This window comes from Saccopteryx leptura, chromosome 10, assembly GCF_036850995.1.
Source record: "Saccopteryx leptura isolate mSacLep1 chromosome 10, mSacLep1_pri_phased_curated, whole genome shotgun sequence".
Lineage (NCBI taxonomy): Eukaryota > Metazoa > Chordata > Mammalia > Chiroptera > Emballonuridae > Saccopteryx > Saccopteryx leptura.
This window is the reverse complement of record NC_089512.1, coordinates 62469604-62497490: the sequence shown is the minus strand read 5'-3', so window position 1 is coordinate 62497490 and position 27887 is coordinate 62469604. Positions and strand designations below refer to the sequence as shown.

Below are 27887 nucleotides of genomic sequence, written 5' to 3'. Positions count from 1 at the left end.
GAAAGAAGTTGAAGAAATTTTATAAAGAGCCCCACCTGTATTCTAATATTTTACTATGTTTGCTTAATCACATACTTATTCATCAATCCATTCCCTTTTCCATCCTTGACTAATTTCGAGAATGATTAACTTTTTTTTTTTTCCAAAGTGAGAAGAGGGTGGGCATTGGCACACAGACTCCTGCATGCACCTGACCAGGATCCACTTGGCATGCCCACCAGGGGGCGATGCTCTGCCCCTCTGGGACATTGCTCTGCTGCAATAGGACCTATTTTAGGAGCTGAGGCAGAGGTCATGGAGCCATCCTTAGCGCCCGGCCCAACATTGCTCCCTTGGAGCCTTGGCTGCAGGAGGGGAAGAGAGAGATAGGGAGAAAAGAGAGGGGAAAGGGTGGAGAAGCAGATGGGTGCTTCTCCTGTGTGCTCCGACTGGAAATTGAACCTGGAACTTCCACACGCTGGGCCCACGCTCTACCGCTGACCCAACCAGCCAGGGCCAAGAATGATTAACTTTTAAAAAATCAATTTTATTATGGTTTAGTTTATACAATAAAATGCACTCATTGAAACTACAGTTCTGACAAATTTATGCACCCATGCAACTATCACCAGAGTTAAGTTATAAAATATTTTCTCACCAGAGTTAAGTTATAAAATATTTTCAACACCTCAGAGGGTTTCTTTGTATTCCATCCCAGTCAATTCTTCCTAAACCTGACCTCAGGCAACTGCTGACATACTTTATCATTTTTTTCTTTTCTAATGGAATCATACATATATATATATTTTTATGTCTGGCTTCTTTTATTAATGTAAAGTTTTTGAAATTTGTCTATGTTGTATGTATCAATATGACTTCTTTTGTTGCTGAATAGTATCTCACTGTATTAGATATATGATTTATTTATCCATTCATTTTGAGATCAACATTTGCTTGCTTCCACTTTTGTGCTATTACTAATAAAGTTGCTGTGGTCTTTTGTATACAGGTCTTTGTGTGGACATATGCTATCATTTCTAGGAGTTGGATTACTGGGTGGTATGGGAAGGTTTTTTTTTAGCCAGAGAGACAGACACAGGAAGGGAGAGAGATCAAGAATCAACTCGTAGTTGGCCCTTTAGTTGTTCATTGATTGCTTCTCATATGTGCCTTGACTGGGGGGATCCACCCAAGCCAGTGACCCTTACTCAAGCCAGAGACCTTGGGTTCAAGCCAGCAACCTTTGGGCTCAAGCCAGTGAGCATGGGATTATGTCTATGATCCCACACTCAAGCCAGCGACCCCTCACGCATGCTGGTGAGCCTATGCTCAAGTCAGCAACCTCTGAGTTTGGAACCTGGGACCTCAACATCCCAGGTCGATGCTCTGTCTACTGTGCTACCACTAGTCAGTCAGGGAATTGTATTTTTAACTTTTTTTTAAAATTTTTATTTTATTTATTCATTTTAGAGAGGAGAGAGAGAGAGGAGAGAGAGACAGAGAGAGAGAAGGGGGAGGAGCTAGAAGCATCAACTCCCATATGTGCCTTGACCAGGCAAGGCCAGGGTTTTGAACCGGCGACCTCAGCATTTCCAGGTCAAAGCTTTATTCACTGCGCCACGACAGGTCAGGCCTGTATTTTTAACTTTTTAAGAAACTGCTAATTGTTTTCAAAGAAGTTGTACCATTGACAGTCTCTCTAGCAGTGAATGAAAATTCCAGTTCTTCCACATCCTTTCCGAGCTTTGTAGTTGTCAGTCTTTTTCAAGTTAGTCATTTTACTGAGTATATCTGATATCTCCTTGTGGTTTTAATTTGCATTTTCTGTTGACTAGTTATGTTAAACATATTTTAATATATTATTTTCCATTTGTGTATCTTTTAAAAAATAAGGTATCTGTCCTAATAATTTGCATATTTTAAATTGGGTATTTATATTGGATTTATTTTAATGGGCTTTAATATTATGAATATTCTTATTGACTTTTCTTGTTCATTTGTTTTAAATGATAGGAGGAGAGATAGTGAGACAGACTCCTGCATGCTTCCTGACGGGGATCTACCCAGCAACCCCTGTCTGGTGCTTGAATCAACTGAGTTATTTTTAGCATCTGAGGCTGATGCTCAGACCAATCCAGCCACTGGCTATGAGAGGGGGGAAAATGGAGAGAAGGGGGAGAGGGAGGAAGAAGCAGATGGTCGCTTCTCTGTGTGCCCTGACTGGGAATCAAACCTGGGATGTCCATATGCCAGGCTGACACTCTATCCACTGAGTCAACTGGCCAGGACCTTTACTAACTTTTAAAAAAGGCTTTATATATTTTGGATAAAAGTCTTTTATCTGAAATATGTTTTGCAGATATTTTCTCCCAGTACATGCCTTGAATTTTTATTTTTGCAACCATGTCTTTGAAAGAGTAGGCATTTTTAATTCTAATGAATTTCAGTCTATCATTTTTCCCCCTTTAAGGTTCATTCTGTTCTTTCTCTTTGTGTTCTAAGAAAACTTTGCCTACTCATGGTCACTAAGATTTGCTTCTATTTTTGTTTTTTAGAAATTTTATAGTTTTCACTGTCATATTTGGGTTTATTACCAAGTTAACTTTTTATATGCTGAGAAATGTGGGTCATGATTCAGTTTTTTTTTTATGTATGCATCCAGTTGTTCTAGCATTATTTATTGAAAATACCATCTTTTCCCAATTAAATTATCTTAGTATCTTTGTTGAAATTCAATGGACTTTTTATTTGTGGATCTATTTCTAGTTGATTGTTCTATATTTTCGTTGTAATTCCAATTTTGTCCTGGGAGGTTAGTGTTAACTTCTGCTACTCCACTGCCATCTTGCCTGCCAGCACTTGTGAATCTATTTCTGGATTCTCTATTCTTTCCCACTGATTTTTATATCTCTTCTTATGCTAACATCAAACTGTCTTTTAAAAAAAATGTATTGTGTTAATACCACAGTCCTGATTTTTATAATTTTATGATAAGTCTTAAAATCAGGTATTATAAGTTCTCCAATTTTATTTCTTCTTTTTCAAAATTATGTTGACTATTCTAGGGCTTTTATATTTCCACATAAATTTTAAAATCAGCCCATCAATTACTATAAAGGAGCCAGCTAGAATTTTGATTAAGATTACATTGACACTTAATCAATTTGGGATGACTTGCCATCTTAAAATGGAATCTTTTAATATGTGACCCTAGTATGTATTTCATCATTATTTAAATCTTCTTTAATTTCTTGTAACAATGTTTTATAGTTTCTGTTGTGCAGGTCTTGCAAATATTCTCCTAAATATATCCCTTAAAGTATTTCAGGTTTTCTTGATTTTCTTGTAAATGATATTTTTTGTAAAGTAATTTTCATTTTTATGAAATACAATGAATTTTTGTTTATTGTCACTGAATCTTGAGACATTGCTACTAAACTTACTTATTAGTTCTGGTAGTATTATTTTTTTAAGATTCCTTAGGGTTTTCTATATATATTCAGCCCTCTGTATCCATTGGTTTCACATCTGTGGATTCAATTAATTGCAAATTAAAAATATTGAGAAATAAAAAACTCCCTGAAAGTTCCAAAAAGCAAAATTTGAATTTGTTGTATTCTGAGAACTATACCAAACCTATCCATGCAAGTGAAGTGATATCTAGGCTGTAACCTATTTGCAAATATAGGTTATATGCAAGAGCGATGTCATTTTATTTTTATTATTTTATTTATTTTTTTAATGAGTGAGAGAGAGACAGAGAAAGGGACAGAAAGGGATAGACAGGCAGGAAGGGAGTAAGATGAGAAGCATCAACTTGCAGTTGCGGCACTTAAGTTGTTCATTGATTGCTTTCTCATATGTGCCTTGGACCAGGGTTGCCCCAGCTGAGCCAGTGACCCCTTGCTGAAGCCAGCATCCTTCGGTTCAAGCCAGTAACTTCTGGGCTCAAGCCAGCAACCATCAGGTCATGTCTATGATACCCTACTCAAGATGATGACCCTGTGCTCAAGCTGGTGAGCCCGTGCTCAAACCGGATGAGTCCGCACTCAAGCTGGAGACCTTGGGGTTTTGAACCTGGGTCCTCGGTGTAACACATTCATATTTTCACCAATAAAGAAGTGTAGACTCTTGATAGGTGCCCTTTATCAAGTTGAAGAAATTTTCTTTTTCCAGAATTTGCCAAGAATTTTTTATTACAGAAGCATTGGAATTTTGTAAAAAAAAATTTTCTACAACTATTGAGTTGATCATATGGTTTTTCTCCCTTTTTCTATTGATATTTTGAATTACATTTATTGAGTTTCAAATGTGAAACAAATGTTGCTTTCCTGGGATAAAGCCCATATTACCCCCAAATGAGAAGATTATAATAACAAACTTTGTTATCTCACAGTATTCCGTGGATCAGGAATTTAGGCTAGGTTTAGCGAAGTCCATTTGGTTCCAGATCTCTCATGAGGTTGCAGGTTTTCAGGTGGGCTGTGATCAAATACAAAGACTTGTTTAGGGCAGAATCATGCACCCAAGTTTACTGAAGTGGTTATTGGTAGGATTCAGTCTCAACAGGTTGCTGAAGTTCTGTTTTTGGATACATACACATTTAGGATTATTGTGTCCTCTTTGTGAACATTCTTTATCATTATGAAATGTCTCTTTTATCTCTGATAATATTCCATATTCTGAACTCTTTTTCTAATATTAATTGACCTCTAGCTTTTATTTAAAAAACCAGCTTTATTGAAATGTAATTCACACACAAATCTATCCATTTGAAGTACAATTCAATGTTTTTTTAAGTATATAGAGTTTTACAATTATCATCACAATCTTATTTTAAAATATTTTACCTTCTAAAAATAATCCCATACCTAGTAGCTGCCACTCCCATTTCCACCCAAAGCCCTAATTAACTACTAATGTTTTCTGTTTCTATAGATTTGCCTATTCTGGACATTTATATAAACGGAATTGTAAAGTATGTGGTATTTTGTGAATGTCTTTCATTTAGTATAAAGCTTTCAAGATTCATCCACGTTATAGCATGTATCAGTACATTGTTTTTCATGGCTGAATAATATTCCATTTTACAAACATATCAAATTTATTTATCCAAAATTAATAGACATTTAAGTTGTTTTCACTTTGACTATTACGAATAATGCTACTATGAACAATCATATACAAGTTTTTGTCAGATGTATGCTTTCATTTCTCTTGGATATAAATGTAGGGTTGAAATTGCTGGGTCATATCATTATTCTATGTTTAACATACCAAAGAACTGCCAAACTGTTTGAAAGACATTTTACATTTCCATCAGAAATACATGAATATTTTAATTGCTTCATATCCTTGCTAATAGTTGGTTGTCTTTTTTATTATAGCCATCCTAGTGGGAGTGACTTAGCTTTATTTTCTTAGTATTTTTATGTTATATTTTTCCATCTTTTAACTTTTAACCCATTTTTATATTTAAAGTATGTCCCTTATATACAATATATAGTTGTACTTTGTGTTTTTATGTTGTCTGACAATCTCTGAGGCTTGTTTGTAATGTTTAGACCATTTTTATTTAAAGTGATTACTGACATGGTTGGATTTAAACCACCATTTATGATTTGTTTTCTGTTTGTCCCATTTTTTAATTTCTCTTGGGTGTATAGGGGGGAAGCTGTGTCATATAACTGTATATTTAATTTTTCAGAAACTGCCAGTCCAATGCACCAGCTGCAAATGAGTGTCTACTATCTCTACTTCTTTTTTTAAAAATTAATTTTAATGGGGTGACATTGATAAATCAGGGTACATATGTTCAGAGAAAACATCTCTAGGTTATTTTGACATTTGATTATGCTGCATTCCCATCACCCAAAGTCCAATTGTCTTCTGTCACCTTCTAACTGATTTTCTTTGTGCCCCTCCCCTCCCCCAACCTGCTCCCTCTCCTCCCCTCCACCCGTAACCCCCACACTCTTATCCATGTCTCTGAGTCTCATTTTTATGTCCCACCTATGTAAAGAATAATATAGTTCTTAGTTTTTTCTGATTTACTTATTTTGCTCAGTATAATGTTATCAAGGTCCATCCATGCTGTTATGAATGATCTGATGTCATCATTTCTTATTGCTGAGTAGTATTCCACAGTATATATGTACCAAAGCTTTTCAATCCACTCGTCCACTGACGGACACTTGGGCTGTTTCCAGATCTTTGCTATTGTGAACAATGCCATAAACATGGGGGTGCATTTCTTCTTTTCAAACAGTGCTATGGTGTTCTTGGGGTATATTCCTAACAATGGGATAGCTGGGTCAAGGCAGTTTGATTTTTAATTTTTTGAGGAATCTCCATACTGTTTTCCACAGTGGCTGCACCAGTCTGCATTCCCACCAGCAGTGCAAGAGGGTTCCCTTTTCTCCACATCCTCGCCAGCACTTATTCTGTTTTGTTTTGTTGATGAGTGCCATTCTGACTGGTGTGAGGTGATATCTCATTGTGGTTTTTAATTTGCATTTCTCTAATGATTAGTGATGTTGAGCATTTTTTCATATGCCTATTGGCCATCTGTATGTCCTCTTTGGAGAAGTGTTTATTCATTTCTTTTGCCCATTTTTAATTGGATTGTTTGTCTTCCTGGTATTGAGTTTTACAAGTTCTTCATAAATTTTGGTTATTAACCCCTTATCAGATGTATTTTCAAATATATTCTCCCATTGTGTAGTTTGTCTTTTTTTTTTTTTTTTCTGTATTTTTCTGAAGCCAGAAACGGAGAGAGACAGTCAGACAGACTCCTGCATGCACCCGACCAGGATCCACCCGGCACGCCCACCAGGGGGCGACGCTCTGCCCATCAGGGGGCGATGCTCTGCCCCTCCGGGGTGTCGCTCTGTTGTGACCAGAGCCACTCCAGCGCCTGGGGCAGAGGCCGAGGAGCCATCCCCAGCGCCCGGGGCCATCTTTGCTCCAGTGGAGCCTTGGCTGCGGGAGGAGAAGAGAAAGACAGAGAGGAAGGAGAGGGGGAGGGGTGGAGAAGCAAATGGGCGCTTCTCCTGTGTGCCCTGGCCGGGAATCGAACCCGGGACTTCTGCACGCCAGGCCGACGCTCTACCACTGAGCCAACCGGCCAGGGCCTAGTTTGTCTTTTTATTCTGTTCTTATTGTCTTTAGCTGTGCAGAAGCTTTTTAGTTTGATATAGTCCCATTTGTTTATCCTGTCTTTTATTTCACTTGCCCGTGGAGATAAATTGGCAAATATATTGCTGCGAGAGATATCAGAGAGCTTACTGCCTGTTTTCTTCTAAGATGCTTATGGTTTTACAGCTTATATTTAAGTCTTTTATTCATTTTGAGTTTATTTTTGTGAATGGTTAAGTTGGTGGTATAGTTTCATATTTTTGCAGGTAGCTGTCCAATTTTCCCAACACTATTTATTGAAGAGGCAGTCTTTACTCCAATGTATGCCCTTACCTCCTTTGTCAAATATCAGTTGTCTATAAAGGTGTGGGTTTATTTCTGGGTTCTCTGTTCTGTACCACTGATCTATATGCCTGTTCTTATGCCAGTACCAGGCTGTTTTCAGTACAATGTCCTTATAGTATAACTTGATATCCGGAAGTGTGATACCTCCCACTTTATTCTTCCTTTTCAAGATTGCTGAGGCTATTTGTGTTCCTTTTGGGTTCCATATAAATTTTTGTAATATGTGTTCTATATCTTTGAAGTAAGTCATTGGTATTTTAATTGGTATTGCATTGAATTTATAAATTGCTTTGGGTAATATAGACATTTTAATGATGTTTATTCTTCCTAACCATGAGCACGGTATATGCTGCCACTTGTTTGTATCTTCCTTGATTTCTTTTATCAATGTTTTATAATTTTCCAAGTACAAGTCTTTAACCTCACTGGTTAAATTTCTTCCTAGGTACTTTATTTTTTTTGTTGCAGTGGTGAAGGGGATTGCTTCTTTAATTTCTCTTTCTGACAGTTCATTGTTAGTGTATAAAAATGCCTCTGATTTCTGAGTATTAATTTTATATCCTGCCACCTTACTGAATTCATTTATCAGGTCCAGTAGTTTTTTGACTGAGACTTTAGGGTTTTCTATATACATTATCATATTATCTGCAAATAATGATAGTTTTACTTCTTTTTTAACAATTTGGATGCCTTTTATTTCTTTTTCTTGCTTCTGTTTGTTTGTTGTGGTTTTTAGATTTCACATGTAAGTACAATAATTTGCCTTCTAACTTATTTCACTTAGCATACTACTTTTTAGGTCCATTTATGCTGTTTCAAATGGCAAGATTTTGTTCTTTTTTTATGTCGAGTAATATTCCATTATATACAGTGTGTCCGTAAAGTCATGGTGCACTCTTGACTGTTCACAGGAAAGCAACAAAAGATGACAGAAATGTGAAATCTGCACCAAATTAAAGGAAAACCCTCCCAGTTTCTATAGGATGATGTGGCAGCATGTGCGCTTGTGCAGATGATGATGTAACACCATATATACAGCGGAGCAGTCCATGGCCATGCCAGTCGAGATGTGGATGGTACAGAGGAAAGTTCAGTATGTTCTGTGGCTCGCTAAATTCAAATCTGTGACCAAAGTGCAACGTGAATATCGGCGCGTTTATAACGAAACGCCACCACATAAGGAATAACATTACTCAGTGGGATAAGAAGTTGAAGGAAACTGGCAGTTTGGTGGAGAAACCTCGTTTTGGTAGGCCAACAGTCAGTGATGAGTCTGTAGAGGCTATACGGGATAGCTACCTAAGGATCCCTAAAAAATCTGTGCATGAGCCCACATCAAACTGCACTGAATTGGTATGAAACTGGGAGAGTTTTCCTTTTATTTGGTGCAGATTTCACATTTCTATTGTCTTTTGTTGCTTTTCTGTGACTGGTCAAAAGTGCACCATGACTTTACGGACACACTGTATATGTACAACCTCTTCTTTATTCACTCAACTATCAATAGACTTTTAAGTTGCTTTCATATCTTGACTATTGTAAATAATGCTGCAGTGAACATAGGGTTCCATATATCTTTTTGAATTAGTGTTTTGAAATTTTTTAGCTGAATATACAGAAGTGTAATGGCTGGATCATATTTAATTTTTTGAGGAACCTTCATACTGTTTCCCATAGTGGCTGCACCAATTTGCAATACCACCAACAGTGCACAAGGATTCCCTTTTTCCACATCCTTGCCAACACTTATTTGTTTTTTCAATGATAGCCATTCTGACACATGTGAGATAATATCTCACTGTGGTTTTGATTTGCATTTACCTGATGATTGCTGATATTTAGCATCTTTTCATATGTCTGTTGGTTATCTGTATGTACTCTTTAAAGAAATGTCTATTCAGGTCCAGGTCATAGGCCCATTGTGTGTGTGTGTGTGTGTGTGTGTGTGTGTGTGTGTGTGTGTGTGCATTTTTCTGAAGTGAGAGGTGAGGAGGCAGAGAGACAGACTCTCACATGCACCTGACCAAGATCCACCTGGAAAGCCCACTAGGGAGCGATGCTCTGCCCATTTGGGGTGTTGCTCTGTTGCAACCAGAGCCATTCTAGCACCAGAGGCACAGAGGCCATGGAGACATCCTCAGCACCTGGGCCAACTTTGCTCCAATGGAGCCTTGGCTGTGGGAGAGGAAGAAGGAGAAAGGAGACAGGGAAGGGTCGAGAAGCAGACGGGTATTTTTCCTGTGTGCCCTGGCCAGGAATTGAACCTGGGACTTCCACATGCTGGGCCGATGCTCTACCACTGAGCCATCCGGCCAGAGCCTCCTCTGCCCATTTTATGAGATTGTCTTTTTTAAAAAATTAATTAATTTATTTTACTTTATTGTGTTTACATAGATTCAGTTGTCCCACCAAGTACATCCCCCCACCCCTGTGTCCCCCTCAACCTCTCCCTCGCCCCCCTCCCCTCCACGCCCTCCCTCTTTCCCTCCAGGATTTGCTTTCCTGCTCTCAATAATGCTGTGTTATGTGTATATAGTTTCACCAATCTCTTCCCCTTCTCTGATCCCATCCTCTCATCCCCTTTCCCTCTGGTCCCTTTGATCCCTCCTCTGTCTCTATTCTGCCCCTCAGTTCACATTGTTCATTGGATTCCTCAAATGAGTGAGGTCATATGATATTTTTCTTTATCTGCCTGGCTTATTTCACTTAGCATAATAGTTTCCAGGTCCATCTATGTTGTCACAAAAGGTAAGATTTCCTTTTTTTTTTTTAACGGCCACATAGTATTCCATTGTGTATATGTACCACTGCTTTTTAATCCATTCGTCCACTGACGGATACTTGGGGTGTTTCCAGATCTTGGCTATTGTAAACAATGCTGCAATAAACATGGTGTATTTCTTCTTTTAAATCAGTGATTTGGTATTCTTAGGATATATTCCTATGGGATGGCTGGGTCAAAAGGCAGTTCCATTTTTAAGTTTTTGAGGAATCTCCATACTGTTTTTCACAGTGGCTGCACCAATCTGCATTCCCACCAGCAATGCAGGAGGGTTCCCTTTTCTCCACATCCTCGCCAGCACTTATTATGTGTTGTTTTGTTAATGAGTGCCATTCTGACAGGTGTGAGGTGGTATCTCGTGTTTTTTTTATTTTAGGAGAATATTATTTTTAATTGATTTTAATTTATTGTGTTTACATAGATTCTAGTGTCCCTCCGAATGCACCCCCCACCCCCGTGTTCCCTTCAACATCCCCTTTGCCCCCCTTTTTACAACACCTTCACCCCTTCCCTCCAATATTTGCATTTCTGCTCTCTATGACGCTGTGTTATGTATATATATTTATTATTGTGGTATATTTTATTAAATATTTTAACAAATCATTTGGTTCAGAATATTTTTTTCTTATTTTCCTCCTTAAAACCCTAGGTGCGTCTTTTTTTAAATTAATTTTAGTGGGGTGACATTGATAAATCAGGGTTCATATGTTCAGAGAAAACAGCTCTAGGTTAGTTTGACATTTCATTATGCTGTCCCATCACACAAAGTCCAGTTGTCTTTCATCACCTTCTAACTGGGTTTCTTTGTGCCCCTCCCCTCCACCACCCCGTAACCCCCACGCTCTTGTCCATGTCTCTGAGTCTCATTTTTATGTCCCACCTATGTATGGAATCATATAGTTCTTAGTTCTTTCTGATTTACTTATTTCGCTCAGTATAATGTTATCAAGGTTCATCCATGTTGTTGTAAATGATCTGATGTCATATTTCTTATGGCTGAGTAGTATTCCATAGTATATATGTACCAAAGCTTTTTAATCCACTCGTCCACTGATGGACAGTTGGGCTGTTTCCAGATCTTCGCTATTGTGAACAATGCTGCCATCAACATGGGGGTGCATTTCTTCTTTTCATACAGTGCTATGGTGTTCTTGGGGTATATTCCTAACAGTGGGATAGCTGGGTCAAAAGGCAGTTTGATTTTTAATTTTTTGAGGAATCTCCATACTGTTTTCCACAGTGGCTGCACCAGTCTGCATTCCCACCAGCAGTGCAGGAGGGTTCCCTTTTCTCCACATCCTCGCCAGCACTTATTCTGTGTTGTTTTGTTGGTGAGTGCCATTTTGGCTGGTGTGAGGTGATATCTCATTGTGGTTTTTAATTTTATTTATTTATTTTTTTTTACAGAGACAGAGAGAGGGGGATAGACTGGGACAGACAGACAGAAACAGAGAGATGAGAAGCATCAATCATTAGTTTTTTGTTGCGTGTTGCGACTTCTTAGTTGTTCATTGATTGCTTTCTCATATGTGCCTTGACTGCAGGCCTTCAGCAGACTGAGTAACCCCTTGCTGGAGCCAGTGACCCTGGGTCCAAGTTGGTGAGCTTTTGCTCAAGCCAGATGAGCCCGCGCTCAAGCTGGTGACCTGGGATCTCAAACCTGGATCCTCCCACATCCCAGTCCAGTGCTCTATCCACTGCGCCACCGCCTGGTCAGGCTATCTCATTGTGGTTTTAATTTGCATTTCTCTAATGATCAGTGATGTTGAGCATTTTTTCATATGCCTATCGGCCATCTGTATGTCCTCTTTGGAGAAGTGTCTTTTCATTTCTTTTGCCCATTTTTGGATTGAATTGTTTGTCTTCCTGGTATTAAGTTTTACAAGTTCTTTATAAATTTTGGTTATTAACCCCTTATCAGATGCATTGTCAAATATATTCTCCCATTGTGTAGTTTGTCTTTTTATTCTGTTCTAATTGTCTTTAGCTGTGCAGAAGCTTTTTAGTTTGATATAGTCCCATTTGTTTATCCTGTCTTTTATTTCACTTGCCTGTGGAGACAAATCGGCAAATATATTGCTGTGAGAAATGTCAGAGAGCTTACTGCCTATGTTTTCTTCTAAGATGCTTATGGTTTCACGGCTTACATTTAAGTCTTTTATCCATTTTGAGTTTATTTTTGTGAATGGTGTAAGTTGGTGGTCTAGTTTCATTTTTTGCAGGTAGCTGTCCAATTTTCCCAACACCATTTGTTGAAGAGGCGGTCTTTACTCCAATGTATGCCCTTACCTCCTTTGTCAAATATCAGTTGTCCATAAAGGTATGGGTTTATTTCTGGGTTCTCAGTTCTGTTTCATTGATGTATATGCTCATTCTTATGCCAGTAGCAGGCTGTTTTGAGTACAATGGCCTTGTAGTATAACTTGATATCCGGAAGTGTGATACCTTCCACTTTATTCTTCCCTTTCAAGATTGCTGAGGCTATTTGTGTTCTTTTTGGGTTCTATATAACTTTTGTAATATGTGTTCTATATCTTTGAAGTAAGTCATTGGTATTTTAATTGGTATTGCATTGAATTTATAAATTGCTTTGGGTAATATAGACATTTTAATGATGTTTATTCTTCCTAACCATGAGCACGGTATATGCTGCCACTTGTTTGTATCTTCCTTGATTTCTTTTATCAATGTTTTATAATTTTCCAAGTACAAGTCTTTAACCTCACTGGTTAAATTTCTTCCTAGGTACTTTATTTTTTTGTTGCAGTGGTGAAGGGGATTGCTTCTTTAATTTCTCTTTCTGACAGTTCATTGTTAGTGTATAAAAATGCCTCTGATTTCTGAGTATTAATTTTATATCCTGCCACCTTACTGAATTCATTTATCAGGTCTAGTGGTTTTTTTACTGCGACTTTAGGGTTTTCTATATACAATATTATATCAACTGCAAATAATGATAGTTTTACTTCTTCTTTTCCAATTTGGATGCCTTTTATTTCTTTTTCTTGTCTGATTGCTGTGGCTAGGACTTCCAGAATTATGTTGAATAAGAGTGGTGAAAGGGGGCATCCCTGCCTTGTTCCTGATCTTAAGGGTATCGCTTTTAATTTTTGCCCATTGAGTATGATGTTGGCTGTGGGTTTGTCATAGATAGCCTCTATCATGTTGAGGTATGTTCCCTGTATTCCCACTTTGCTGAGAGTTTTGATCATGAATGGGTGCTGGATTTTATCAAATGCTTTTTCTGCATCTATTGAAATTATCATGTGATTTTTCTTCTTCTTTTTGTTTCAGTGATGAATTACATTGATTGATTTATGAATATTGTACCAGTCTTGCCTTCCCAGAAGAAATTCCACTTGATCATGATGTATGATTTTTTTCATGTATTTCTGGATCTGGTTTGCTAATATTTTGTTGAGAATTTTAGCATCTAAATTCATCATGGATATTGGCCTATATTTTTCTTTCTTTGTATTGTCTTTGCCTATTTTTGGAATCAGAATTATGCTTGACTCATAAAAAAAGCTTAGAAGTCTTTCCTCCTGAATTTTTTTGAAGTTTTTGAAATAGCTTGAGAAGAATAGGAGTTAGTTCTTCTTTGAATATTTGGTTGAATTTGCCTGTGAAGCTATCTGGGCTTTTGTTTGTTGGAAGCATTTTGATAACTGTTTTACTGTTTTGATCTCATTTGTTGTAATCAGTCTGTTTAGGTTTTCTCATTCTTCCAGATTGATTGATTTTTTTTTTTTTCCTGAAGCTGGAAACGGGGAGAGACAGTCAGACATACTCCCGCATGTGCCCGACTGGGATCCACCGGCACGCCCACCAGGGGCGACGCTCTGCCCACCAGGGGGCGATGCTCTGCCCCTCTGGGGCGTCACTCTGCTGCAACCAGAGCCACTCTAGCGCCTGGGGCAGAGGCCAAGGAGCCATCCCCAGCGCCCGGGCCATCTTTGCTCCAATGGAGCCTTGGCTGCGGGAGGGGAAGAGAGAGACAGAGAGGAAGGAGGGGAGGGTGGAGAAGCAAATGGGCACTTCTCCTATGTGCCCTGGCCGGGAATCGAACCCGGGTCCCCCGCACGCCAGGCCGACGCTCTACCGCTGAGCCAACTGGCCAGGGCCAAAATTATATTTTTTAAGAAATTTGTTCATTTCACCTAGGTTGTCTAATTCTTTGGCTTACAGTTCTTTATAGTATTTTCTTACAATCCTTTGTATTTCTGCAGTGTCAGTTGTTACTTCTCCTCTCATTTCTAATTTTATTTATTTGAGTCCTCTCTCTTTTTTCTTGGTGAGTCTGGTTAAAGGTTCATCAATCTTGTTTACCATTTCAAAGAACCAGTTCTTGCTCTGTATTGTTTTTTTTAGCCTCTATGTCATTTATTTCTGCTCTTTTTATTATTTTCTTCCCTCTACTTTCTCTTGGATTTACTTGCTGTTCTTTTTCTAGTTCTTTTAGATGCAGGGTTAAGTTGTTATTTGAGCTTTTTCTTGCTTCTGAAGGTATGCCTGTAATGCTATGAATTTCCCTCTCAGGACTGCTTTTGCTGTGCCCCATACTTTTGAGTTGTTGTATGTTCATTTTCATTTGTTTCACGGATATTTTTGATTTTTTTTATCGCATTGTTAACCCACTTGTTATTTAATAATGCTATTTAGTTTCAAAGTGTTTGAGTGTTTTTCAGTTTTTCTATTGTTGTTGATTTCTAGTTTGATGCGATTGTGATCAGAGAAGATGATTGATATGATTTCAATCTTCTTAAATTTATTGAGACTTGTTTTGTGTCCTTACATGTGGTCTATCCTAGAGAGTGTACCATGATCACTTGAAAAGAATGTATATTCTGCTGTGATTAGTGTGAAAGGTTCTGAACATATCTGTTAAATCCAGTTGGTCTAGTGTGTCCTTTAAGTCTGCTATTTCTTTGTTAATTTTCTTTCTTGAGACTCTATTCATTGATGTTAGTGGGTTATTAAAATTCTCTACTATTATAGTATTGCTTTTGATATCTGCCTTTTTGTCCATCAAAATCTGCTTTATATATTTAGGTGCTCCTATATTAGGTCCATAGATATTTATAATGGTTATCTCTTCCTGTTGGATTGCTCCCTTAACATTATGTAGTGACCTTCTTTATCCCTTACTAGAGCCTTTGTTTTAAAGTCTATTTTGTCAGATATAAGTATTACTATGCCAGCTTTTTTTCATTTCCATTTGCATGAAATATATTTTCCATCCTTTTACTTTTCATCTATGTGTATCTTTTGTTTTGAGGTGTGTCTCTTGTAGACAGTACATGTATGGGTCCTGTTTTCTTATCTATGCAGCTACCCTTTGTCTTTTTTTTTTTTTAATTTTCTGAAGCTGGAAACGGGGAGGCAGTCAGACAGACTCCCACATGCACCTGACCGGGATCCACCCGGCACGCCCACGAGGGGGCGATGCTCTGCCCATCCGGGGCATCACTCTGTCGCGACCAGAGCCACTCTAGCGCCTGGGGCAGAGGCCAAGGAGCCATCCCCAGTGCCTGGGCCATCCTTTTGCTCCAATGGAGCCTCAGCTGCGGGAGGGGAAGAGAGAGACAGAGAGGAAGGAGGGTGAGGTGGAGAAGCAGATGGGCACTTCTCCTGTGTGCCCTGGCCGGGAATCGAACACAGGACTCCTGCACACCAGGCCGACACTCTACCACTGAGCCAACCAGCCAGGGCCTACCCTTTGTCTTTTGATTGGAGCATTTAATCCATTTACATTTAAGGTTATTATTGATATGTAGTTGTTTATTGCCATTTATTCTTTAAAGCTACATTCCTCTTTTACTAGAATTTATTTCCCCTTTGTTCTGTTTACAACAGGTTCCTTAACATTTCTTGCAGCATTGGTTTGGTTGTATTGAATTCTTTGAGTTTTTTTTGTCTGAGAAGCTTTTTATTTCTCCTTTAGTTTTATATGATAGCTTTGCTGGATATAGAAGTCGTGATTGTAGGCTCTTGTTTTGCATTACTTTGAATATTTCTTGCCGTTCCCTTCTGGCCTCAAGTGTTTCTGTTGAAAAGGTAGATATCATCCTTATGGGGGTTCCTTTGTAGGTGATTGACTCCTTTACTCTTGCAGCTTTTAGTATTCTTTCTTTATCTCTTAACATTGATATTTTAATTATGATGTTTCTTGTTGTAGATCTTTTTGGATCCCTCTGTAATGGGATTCTCTGGGCTCCTTGAATTTGTGTGACTTTTTCCTGCCTCAATTTAAGGAAGTTTTCAGCTATGATTTCTTTGAACAAGGTCTCTATCCCTTGTTCTTTCTCTTCTTCTTTAGGAACCTCTATGATGCGGTTGTTATTTTTCTTCATGTTTTCACAGAGCTCTCTTAGAGAGTCTTCAGACTTTTTGAGCCTCTTTTCTTTTCGTTCTGCTTTTGTACTTTTGCTTATCTTGTCCTCTAAATCGCTGATTTGATCCTCTGCTTCATCCAGCCTGCTTTTAATTTCATGTAGTGTAGTCTTCATTTCTGATGTTGAGTTTGTCTTCTCTGTCTGATTCTTTTTTATTATTTCAATGTCCTTTTTGATGCCTGCTATCTTTTTGTTTAGGTGCTCATTTTGTCCATCTACTGTTGCTCTAAGATCCTTGAGTATTCTAACAATCATTATTCTAAACTCAGCATTCAGTGTCTTGGTTAGTTCCATCTTATTCAATTCTATTTCTGGGAATTTCTCTTGCTGATTCAATTTAATTGCACTTCCCTGTCTTCCCATTTTGCCTCTGTATAGACTGCTCCTTTGGATGTGTTGTCTGTGTAGCAAGCTGAGTATAGGGTTGGTGTTGTCTGCCTCCAGCTTTCAGTTGTGTTGTTTCTAGATCTTCTTGGGTTGGCTTCAGCTGTTTGTATTCTGCTGTGTGTTACTTGTCTGCTGCTACTGCTCTTTTTGCTGTTTGTGACAGCATTTTCTGTGCCTTAGCTGGGTCAGGTGTGAGGAGCCTTTTCTTAAGATACCACTCTAACTAGGGTTGTTAGGTCGTTAACTGATGCTCTCTGTATCTGGCCACTGGATATACCAGCCCTGGACCTTCCTGGCCTGAACCTGGTGCAGACTAGTGGGGGTCACTGCTTTTTATGGCCCTTAGCAACCTTTTTGGAGCTACAGGCCAACCAGAATTTGTGGCTGCCTCTGTTGGGCTCTGATACCATTGTGAATATCAGCTGCACTCCTAGGCTGGCTTTTATCTACTCTTGGCCAGTGTGTTTGGCCTCTCTATTCCTGAAGTGTGGTCTTTATGCTGGCCCCTCGCTGCCTCTACCTTTTTGGGCACTTGGGCACCGGCACAGGCTCATGGGCCGCAGCTCTGGCTATTCTGCCAACACAGGGGACTCTTCGCATTGCTGAGCTCTGCCTCCTGTGGGTGCACGGGCTGCCTCTCTGGGCTCTGCCCCCATGGGCGTGAAGGATGCCTCACCTTGCTGGGGTCTGCTCCATGCTGGTACAGGAGATGCCTCACCCTGCAGGGTTCCTCCCCTTGGGGGCCAGTTGGAAGCCTCTCTGGGCTCCACCCCTCCCTGCACTGTGGCCTGGGCTGCCTCGCTGGGCTCTGCTTCTGTCCATCATGTGGGCCAAGTGCTGCGGCGGCTGCTGCAGCTGGGCTCTCCTCTTCTTCAGAGGGTACTCAGTCAGTTGGGGTGACCATGTAGCCCAGACCTCAGCACTCAAAACCTGTGTCCCTGATGCGCCTCCTGCTTCTAAGTGTCTCTCTGTACTGACTGGAACAGGAGAGCCTCTGATGAGTGGGGTAATTGCTTCCCTTTGCTGGCTTGGCTTTCCCTGGAAGAATGTCCACTTTAGGTTTGGGTAGTGACCCAGTACATGGGTCAGGGTGGCTGTTCCCCACAGTCTTTCCCTGTGTCCCTGAGACTACATTCTCCTCTTTCAACTCCAGTCCTCTCAGCGCTCCCTGCTCATGGAGCCCTGTGTAAGTGGCTGTGAACGAGGTTTTCTGCGTGTTCCCTTTAAGACAGAGCCTGGGTCTGAGTGTTCTGTCTCCCTCTCGCAAACAGTTACCTGGCTCTTCTTTCAGCTAAATACTGTCCATATGCCTCCTGTAGTTCTGGGGCTCCAGGCTGGGGTTCCAGTCCGGTCCTGGGGCTGAGGACCCACAACTCTCTGGGCAACCCACCCTGCCATGAGAGACCCTCTGTGCCACTTTTTGCTCCTGGGAGTGGGACAGCCCTTTCCGCATCTCCACCCCTCTTACCAGCTGAGCGTGGTTCCTTCGGTGATGCTTGATTATAGATTCCTCTTAGTTTAGTCCAAAGTTTGATTTTCAAGATGATTGTTTCTAAGTTAAGTTGTAATTCACTTTGGTTATGGGAAGTGGGAGTTGTAATGTCTGCCTACTCTGTCACTATTTTCCCTCCTCTTTTTTAATATGAATGACTCTTATTTGCTTTTCTTGCCTAATTGCTCTGGCTAGTACAATATTGAGTGGGATTGTTGAGTGGCTATCTTTATCTTCCTATAGATCTTACAGGAAAAGCATTAATTTTTTAAACAATTAAGTATAATGTTAGTTGTAGATTTTTCCTAGATACTCTTTATCAAATTGAGGGTGTTATCTTTTATTTCTAGTTTGTTAAGTGTAATTACCATGAAAGAGTATTGAATTTTGCTAATGCTTCTTCTGCATCTATTGAGATGATTATATATTTTCTAATATGTATATTTTTTACCTTATTTCAGCTTTATGTGTTTATAAAACTATATTATCAATTTATAAACCTATTGTTCACAAAACCAGATATGTTATATTCTCTTTCATTTGTGTTTTACCATATATCTCAATATAATGTTTTCCAGAGAATAGGTACAATAAATGTTCTAAATGCTAATGGCTAAATTTTTTGAGGTCTTTGCCATAACTTATACTATCTAAAAACCCTAAATCTCTAGGGTGAGCATATGTTTCATTGGGCCTCACAATGATTCCTTCCTTAGGTCTAGTACAGGGGTCAGAAACCTATGGCTCGCAAGGTAGATGTGGCTCTTTTGATGGCTGCATCTGGCTCACAGATAAATCTTTAATAAAAATAATAATAACGTTAAAAATATAAAACATTCTCATGTATTACAATTCATTCATTTCCTATTGCTCATGTTCATGGTTGCAGGTGGCTGGAGCCAATCACAGCTGTCCTCCGGGACAACACCAAATTTTTATTGGATAATGCATAACATACATGGGTCGTTGTATGGCTCTCACGGAATTACATTTTAAAGTTCATGGTTCTCTCAGCCAAAAAGGTTCCCGACCCCTGGTCTAGTATTTTCTATGAACTTTTGTGGAATATTATAATTTCTGGATGTTTTATTTAACTGTTTAAAAGTTTATTTATTTATTTTTTTGTATTTTTCTGAAGCTGGAAACGGGGAGAGACAGTCAGACATACTCCCGCATGCACCTGACCGGGATCCACCCGGCACACCCACCAGGGGGCGACGCTCTGCCCACCAGGGGGTGATGCTCTGCCCCTCCGGGGCGTCACTCTGTTGCGACCAGAGCCACTCCAGCACCTGGGGCAGAGGCGGAGGAGCCATCCCCAGTGCCCGGGCCATCTTTGCTCCAATGGAGCCTCGCTGCGGGAGGGAAAGAAAGAGACAGAGAGGAAGGAGAGGGGGAGGGGTGGAGAAGCAGATGGGCACTTCTCCTGTGTGCCCTGGCCGGGAATTGAGCCCGGGATTTCTGCACGCCAGGCCGACGCTAAAAGTTTATTTTTAGGTTTAGTAATACATCCCTGTGTTTCTTTGCCAATTCTAGACATGCTGTAATTGTGGTTTATATGCCATATTTTGCATATAGTCATACTTTATTATAACATTAGCACTCCATTGTATTGATATGCCATATTTTCTACTGTAAATGGACATTTACGTTATTTCCAGTGTGGCATATTTTCTTTTCCATATCTTTTAATTACATCCCAGAAAAATCAGGTGATGGTACTTGAGAATAAGAGAACATTTATTCTAGTTTTTCCAAAGCCACCAGCTCTATCTACTCTCTATTTTGTATATTCCCAACCAAGAACCAAGCAGACATTCAGTATAGCCTCTGAATTAATTAATAGCCTCAGCTTCATTAACACCAAGAAATTTAAGTCCAACCCGCAATTTACTGGAGACTAGAAAAATAGGATAGCCCTAAGAGTAAGGCAAGTAAAGGGAAAGTCTCTTTAAGGAAGAAAAAAAAAGGAATGGGACATTTTGGTAGATGATGCAGATGAGGTAAGTGAGAAGGTAGAGAGGTGGCCCTGGCCAGTTAGCTCAGTCAGTTAAGAACTTGAGTTGTGGGTTCAATCCTCAGTTAGGGCACATATGGGAAGCAACCAGTGAGTGTATGACTGAATGGAACAACAAATGAATGCTTCCCTCATCCTTCCCCTCTCTCTCCCTTCCTTTCTCTGTCTCTCTAAAATCAATCAAATAAATAAAAAAATTAGCCTGGGCCGAGTTGGTTGAAGTGTTGTTCTGAGACACAGAGGTTGCCAATTTGATCCTGGTCAGCAGGAACAACTCTGTGTTCCTGTCTCTCTGTCTCTCTATCTCTGCCTCTCTCTCTCTCTCTTAAAAAAAAAAAAAGAGGGTAGAGAGGCAACATTAAATAAGTCAAAGCTGCCCAGAGTTGGTGGGTATGTTTCACTTTTTCAAGATGCAACCTAACTTTTTGGGTTTTCTTACATACTACTTTTTTTAATTAAAAAATATTATCCCAATGTCTGGGTATTCAGAGGTTGTATAAATTTCACTATCTGGGATCTTTGGTAATGGCAGAATGCAATGTTTCTTTCCTGGACTATTTTGATCAAAGCTAAAAAATTCCTTATATTTCTTTTTAGATTAAATTAGAATCTTCAATGAAGCATCAGTAATGGCACAAACAAATATTTGTCAGCTATACAAATTGCCACATATTATAGATTTGTTTCTAAACAGAGAGACAAGTTGACTTTGGGGATAGTTTATTTTATAGTTACTGAGGGAAATTTCACTTTCTGAAATTTTAGATATTGAGGCTGTAAATGACACTGTATTGGATATATACTGGTTGGTTAGCAAAATCCTTAGTGAAATGACAGGTGAGAAAAAGATTTATGCAACGAAGGGAAAAATTTTAATCACTTAGGAAAAGGAAATGAGTTTATGTTTATATTATATAATTAAGAAGTTTACTATAATACTATACTATAATACTATAAAATCACTGATGAATTTTAAAATGCTAAGCATTTCTTTGTTGTAAATGTTTTTCTTTTAAGTTTATAGAAAGATTTTTTAGTCTTGCCTCAGAAATAATGCTTTTGCCTCAGTGGGTTCATTTCCCTATGATTCGTTTGGATTGTGAAGATTTGAAGACAGGCCTAACAAGCAAAGCAAGAGCCTTTGCAAACATATTATTAAATGATATAGCTTCTAAACATAGAAAAGAAAATGAATGGTAAGTAGAATTAACTGACAAACTTAAAGTTACCGGGCTAAAAGAAATATTTTCTAATAATAACTCTTGTTTAAAAACAAAAGATTAAAATATAAGTGCTTACAACCTTTTTTCCATAGCTGCCTCCCAGGGAGGTTTCTTTGTAGTACCATTTGGTCTGGTTTAATTTTTGACAGATACTGTTTTAGGCTAGTTCTGAGGCAACTCAAGATAAAAAAAAATTAAAATAAACCAGTATTTGGACACAGGTTGCATGAAAATGGAAAGACTGTAGATTTTCAGTGATATTGGGAATATCTGGAATCATTCCTGACCCCAATATTTATATGTTATATCACCTAGCTTATTTTTCTTATCTATAAAATAGAGACATTAATACCTTCTTTGCAAGGTGGCCATAAAACTGGATGAATAAACTTGTGGCCTGCTAGTTGAATGTGTATGTGTGCAATTTGCTTACTTCACAGTTTGGTTTACCATCAGCTTGGGCTACCATGCTTTCATTTTGTTTTGTCTCTCCTCCAAACACTCAGATTCCTCTTGACCAGGAAGAAAGCACTCCCAGTATTATCATGTCTTTTTTGCATTATTCACATTAATGCCTCCTAAAATTTTGATAATAAAGAATTAACTGCCTGACCAGGCAGTGGCTAAGTGCATAGAGTGTTGGACTGGGACGTGGAGGACCGAGGTTTGAGACCCAAAGTCGCCAGCTTGAGCGTGGGCTCATTTGGTTTGAGTAAGGCTCACCAGCTTGAGCCCAAGGTCGCTGGCTCAAGCAAGGGGTCACTTGGTCTGCTGTAACCCCCTGGTCAAGGCACATATGAGAAAACAATCAATGAACAACTAAGGAGCCACAAGGAAGAATTGGTGCTTCTCATCTCTCTCCCTTCCTGTCTGTCTGTCCCTATCTGTCCCTCTCTGTCTCTCTCTCTCTATGTCACACACAAAAAAATTAACTATCCAACCCTACATGATCTGACTCGTCCTTGCCTCTCCAACTTCATTTTATGTCCTCATCTTTGTATTCATGTTGACCCATTGGTGGGATTCAAATAATCTAACAACCAGTTCTCTGCCCTAATGACCATATCAAGTATAAAAGAAGATATACCGAAAAGTAGTTTACTATCTCATGCATTTAATATCTAAATAAGAAAAATACAAAACTAGATTATAACAAAGTTTTAAAAAATATTAATGAAAAATATTAAATAATACCTGACAAAAAACAATAAAATTGTTTTTTAGACATTTCCATATTGCTTTTTGTTTGGTGTCCTTACTTGCAATTTTTTTCATCTATGGACATAATGAACATTACTATAGGCGCTTAGAATATGCTGTTGTGCAGATGAACAATAAAAAAGAGTAAGGAATGTAAATTTGTGATTTTCCACATTGGGCGGCTGCCCAGGCACCCACCTTAGAGAGAACCCTGATTCCAAGTGTGATTTTAACAACAGGTTCGGGGAACTAAAGAAAAAATTAGGTATTGGTTCTGCCAAACTGGTGTGAACTGGTTGAATCCCACCACTGTGCTGGCCTGCTTGCCATTCCTGAAATATGCCAAGCTTATTGCTACCATAGGTTTCTTACTTTGCTGTTATTTTCTTCTTGGAAGCTTTTACCCTGATATTTGTATGATGCACTTTTTTTCTTTTCTTATGTTGACTATCACCTTTTTAGAGAGGCTTTGCCCAGCCACTGTATATAGAATCATGACCCTTTCTCTATTCTCTTTAGCTCTTTATCTTGCTTTTTCTTCATAGTGCTTTTTAGTACCTAACATTCTGTTATGTATTTTTGTGCTTTTGTCTCTCAACTTGAATATAAACTTTACAAGAGAAAGGATTTGATTTGTTTGCTGTTACTCTCCATTGCGTAGGACTTTGCTTAGCTTATTGTAGATACTCAATTTTTTATTAAATTAATGAAATATATTTACCATATAATAGTAATAAAATACCTGCATGAACAAAATTTATTTTAAAAATCACTTACCTCTTTTATACTTAGCTTTTATATGAGGTTTTTCTGATATTTCTAGAAATAGCATGATGATACAGATATTGCAGAGCACAGAGAAAACGTTCCATGAAATGTATCTTTAGTTGAATAATGACTGCAAGAAATCTATTCCTACATACATAGGATACTCTAGAAGAATTGTAGATTTAAAAAATGTGTATAGGGGTTTGATCTTTTTACCTGCTATACTGTCATGTTTCACAAGAGGCACTAATGATATAAACTAGTGATTATACTAACAATTATAGTTACTAGTAAATAAGTGTGTATTATGTACTAGGCCCTTTTATATTCATTATTATATTACAAGAATCTAGCAAGATGAAATTTATTTTATAGATATGGAAAGTAAACCTCAGGGATTTGCCTAAATTCACAAAGCTAGTAACAGCTAAGGCAGGATTTAGATTTAAGGCTGCCTGATCTGAAGTATGTTCTATGTTATACTGCTTATCTGGGTATTCAAGAGAGTTGAAGAGATCAATAGAAAAAAATTTTAATATACCATAATTTCACATGAAAATATAACCTTAATTTTATAGATGTGTGATATATGCTGAATTATATCAAGTAAGTTATGCTTAAATATTTTAAAATATCTTAGTGAATTAACCAATTATTTTTAGTATATCTCAAGTTCCTATTTTATAGTAACCATAATAATACTATTTATTATTAGCATTAATTACCATAAATATAGTAAAGCAGAGTATTATGTTAGTATTTGCAGTGAATTTGAAGCAATTAAAGAACATGCATTAAAAGTCCCAGATACAACAGAAGAGATGATGGATCAGATATTTTATATAGAAAAAGCCCGGACGATAGGAATTCAAGAGTTGGTATTAAGAATCCAGGTAAGAATGTTTTAATTTACATATTTTTTTTAAATGAATTTTTATTAATGGTAATGGGATGACATTAATAAATCAGGGTACATATATTCAAAGAAAACATGTCTAGGTTATTTTGTCATTAGATTATGTTGTATACCCCTCGCCCAAAGTCAGATTGTCCTTCGCCATCCTCTATCTAGTTCTCTGTGCCCCTCCCCCTCCCCCTAACTCTCCCCCTGTCCTCCCTCCCCCCACCCCTGGTAACCACCACACTCTTGTCCATGTCTCTTAGTCTCATTTTTATGTTCCACCAATGTATGGAATCATGTAGTTCTTGTTTTTTTCTGATTTACTTATTTCACTCCTTATAATGTTATCAAGATCCCACCATTTTGCTGTAAATGATCTGATGTCATCATTTCTTATGGCTGAGTAGTATTCCATAGTGTATATGTGCCACATCTTCTTTATCCAGTCTTCTATTGAAGGGCTTTTTGGTTGTTTCCATGTCTTGGCCACTGTGAACAGTGCTGCAATGAACATGGGGCTACATGTGTCTTTACGTATCAATGTTTCTGAGGTTTTGGGGTATATACCCAGTAGAGGGATTGCTGGGTCATAAGGTAGTTCTATTTGCAGTTTTTTGAGGAACCACCATACTTTCCTCCATAATGGTTGTACTACTTTACAGTCCCACCAACAGTGAATGAGGGTTCCTTTTTCTCCACAGCCTCTCCAACATTTGCTATTACCCGTCTTGTTGATAATGGCTAATCTAACAGGGGTGAGGTGGTATCTCATTGTAGTTTTGATTTGCATTTCCCTAATTAATGAAGCTGAGCATCTTTTCATATATCTGTTGGCCATTTGTATCTCTTCCTGGGAGAAGTGTCTATTCATGTCCTCTTCCCATTTTTTTATTGGATTGTTTGTTTGTTTGTTGTTGAGTTTTATGAGTTCTTTGTAAATTTTGGATATTAGGCCCTTATCTGAGCTGTTGTTTGAAAATATCATTTCCCATTTAGTTGGCTGTCTGTTTATTTTTATATCAGTTTCTCTTGCTGAGCAAAAACTTTTTATTCTGATGTAGTCCCATTCATTTATCTTTGCCTTCACTTCTCTTGCCATTGGAGTCAAGTTCATAAAATGTTCTTTAAAACCCAGGTCCATGAGTTTAGTACCTATGTCTTCTTCTATGTACTTTATTGTTTCAGGTCTTATATTTAGGTCTTTGATCCATTTTGAATTAATTTTAGTACACGGGGACAGGCTGTAGTCGAGTTTCATTCTTTTGCATGTGGCTTTCCAGTTTTCCCAACACCATTTGTTGAAGAGGCTTTCTTTTCTCCATTGTGTGTTGTTGGCCCCTTTATCAAAGATTATTTGACCATATATATGTGGTTTTATTTCTGGGCTTTCTATTCTGTTCCATTGGTCTGAGTGTCTATTTTTCTGCCAATACCATGCTGTTTTGATTATCGTGGCCCTATAATATAGTTTAAAGTCAGGTATTGTAATGCCCCCAGCTTCATTCTTTTTCCTTAGGATTGTTTTGGCTATTCGGGGTTTTTTATAGTTCCATATAAATCTGATGATTTTTTGTTCCATTTCTTTAAAAAATCTCATAGGGATTTTGATGGGAATTGCATTAAATTTGTATATTGCTTTGGGTAATATGGCCATTTTGATTATATTTATTCTTCCTATCCAAGAACAAGGAATATTTTTCCATCTCATTGTATCTTTTTCGATTTCCCTTAACAATGCTTTGTAATTTTCATTATATAGGTCCTTTACATTCTTTGTTATGTTTATTCCTAGGTATTTTATTTTTTTTGTTGCAATCGTGAAGGGGATTATTTTTTTGAGTTCGTTTTCTAATATTTCATTGTTGGCATAGAGAAAGGCTATGGACTTCTGTATGTTAATTTTGTATCCTGCGACCTTACTGTATTGGTTTATTGTTTCTAATAATCTTTTTGTGGAGTCCTTCGGGTTTTCGATGTATAGGATCATATCATCAGCAAAAAGTGATACCTTTACTTCTTCTTTTCCGATATGGATGCCTTTTATTTCTTTGTCTTGTCTGATTGCTCTGGCCAGAACTTCTAGCACCACGTTAAATAAGAGTGGAGAGAGTGGACAACCCTGTCTTGTTCCTGATTTAAGGTAGAAAGTCCTCAGTTTTATGCCATTTAAAATGATGTTGGCTGATGGTTTATCATATATGGCCTTTATCATGTTGAGATATTTTCCTTCTATACCCATTTTGTTGAGAGTCTTAAACATAAAATTGTGTTGTATTTTATCAAAAGCCTTTTCTGCATCTATTGATAAGATCATGTGGTTTTTGTTCTTTGTTTTGTTGATATGGTGTATTACGTTAACCGTTTTGCGTATGTTGAACCATCCTTGAGATTCTGGGATGAATCCCACTTGATCATGATGTATTATTTTTTTAATATGTTGTTATATTCGGTTTGCCAGTATTTTGTTTAGAATTTTAGCATCTGTATTCATTAGAGATATTGGTCTGTAGTTTTCTTTCTTTGTGCCATCCTTGCCAGGTTTTGGTATGAGGGTTATGTTGGCCTCATAAAATGTGTTTGGCAGTATTGCTTCTTCTTCAATTTTTTGGAAGACTTTGAGTAGAATAGGAACCAAGTCTTCTTTGAATGTTTGATAGAATTCACTAGTATAACCGTCTGGGCCTGGACTTTTATTTTTGGGGAGGTTTTTAATAGTTTTTTCTATTTCCTCCCTGCTGATTGGTCTGTTTAGGCTTTCCGCTTCTTCATGACTCAGTCTAGGAAGGTTGTATTGTTCTAGGAATTTATCCATTTCTTCTAGATTGTTGTATTTGGTGGCATATAATTTTTCATAGTATTCTACAATAATTCTTTGTATATCTATGATGTCTGTGGTGATCTCTCCTCTTTCATTTTGGATTTTATTTATTTGAGTCCTGTGCCTTTTTTCTTTGGTGAGTCTTGCCAAGGGTTTGTCAATTTTGTTGATCTTTTCAAAGAACCAGCTCCTTGTTTTATTGATTTTTTCTATAGTTTTTCTGTTCTCTATTTCATTTATTTCTGCTCTGATTTTTATTATCTCCTTTCTTCGGCTGGTTTTGGGTTGTCTTTGTTCTTCTTTTTCTAGTTCCTTAAGGTGTGAAGTTAAGTGGTTTACTTCGGCTCTCTCTTGTTTGTTCATATATGCCTGAAGTGATATGAACTTTCCTCTTATTACTGCTTTTGCTGCATCCCAGATATTCTGATATGTCGTATTTTCAT

At 38.1% G+C, this 27887-nt stretch overlaps 1 protein-coding gene across 1 annotated transcript in view; it reads left to right on the top strand.

Moving 5' to 3' along the window:
- The window catches only part of DNAH12 (dynein axonemal heavy chain 12), a 399320-nt gene that overhangs the window by 31607 nt on the left and 339826 nt on the right, over positions 1-27887 (top strand). Inside the window, exons 12-13 of the mRNA XM_066351331.1 lie at positions 21552-21730; positions 24483-24618. Coding sequence (XP_066207428.1) covers positions 21552-21730; positions 24483-24618 — 315 coding nt within the window. The remainder of the gene's footprint in view (positions 1-21551; positions 21731-24482; positions 24619-27887) is intronic.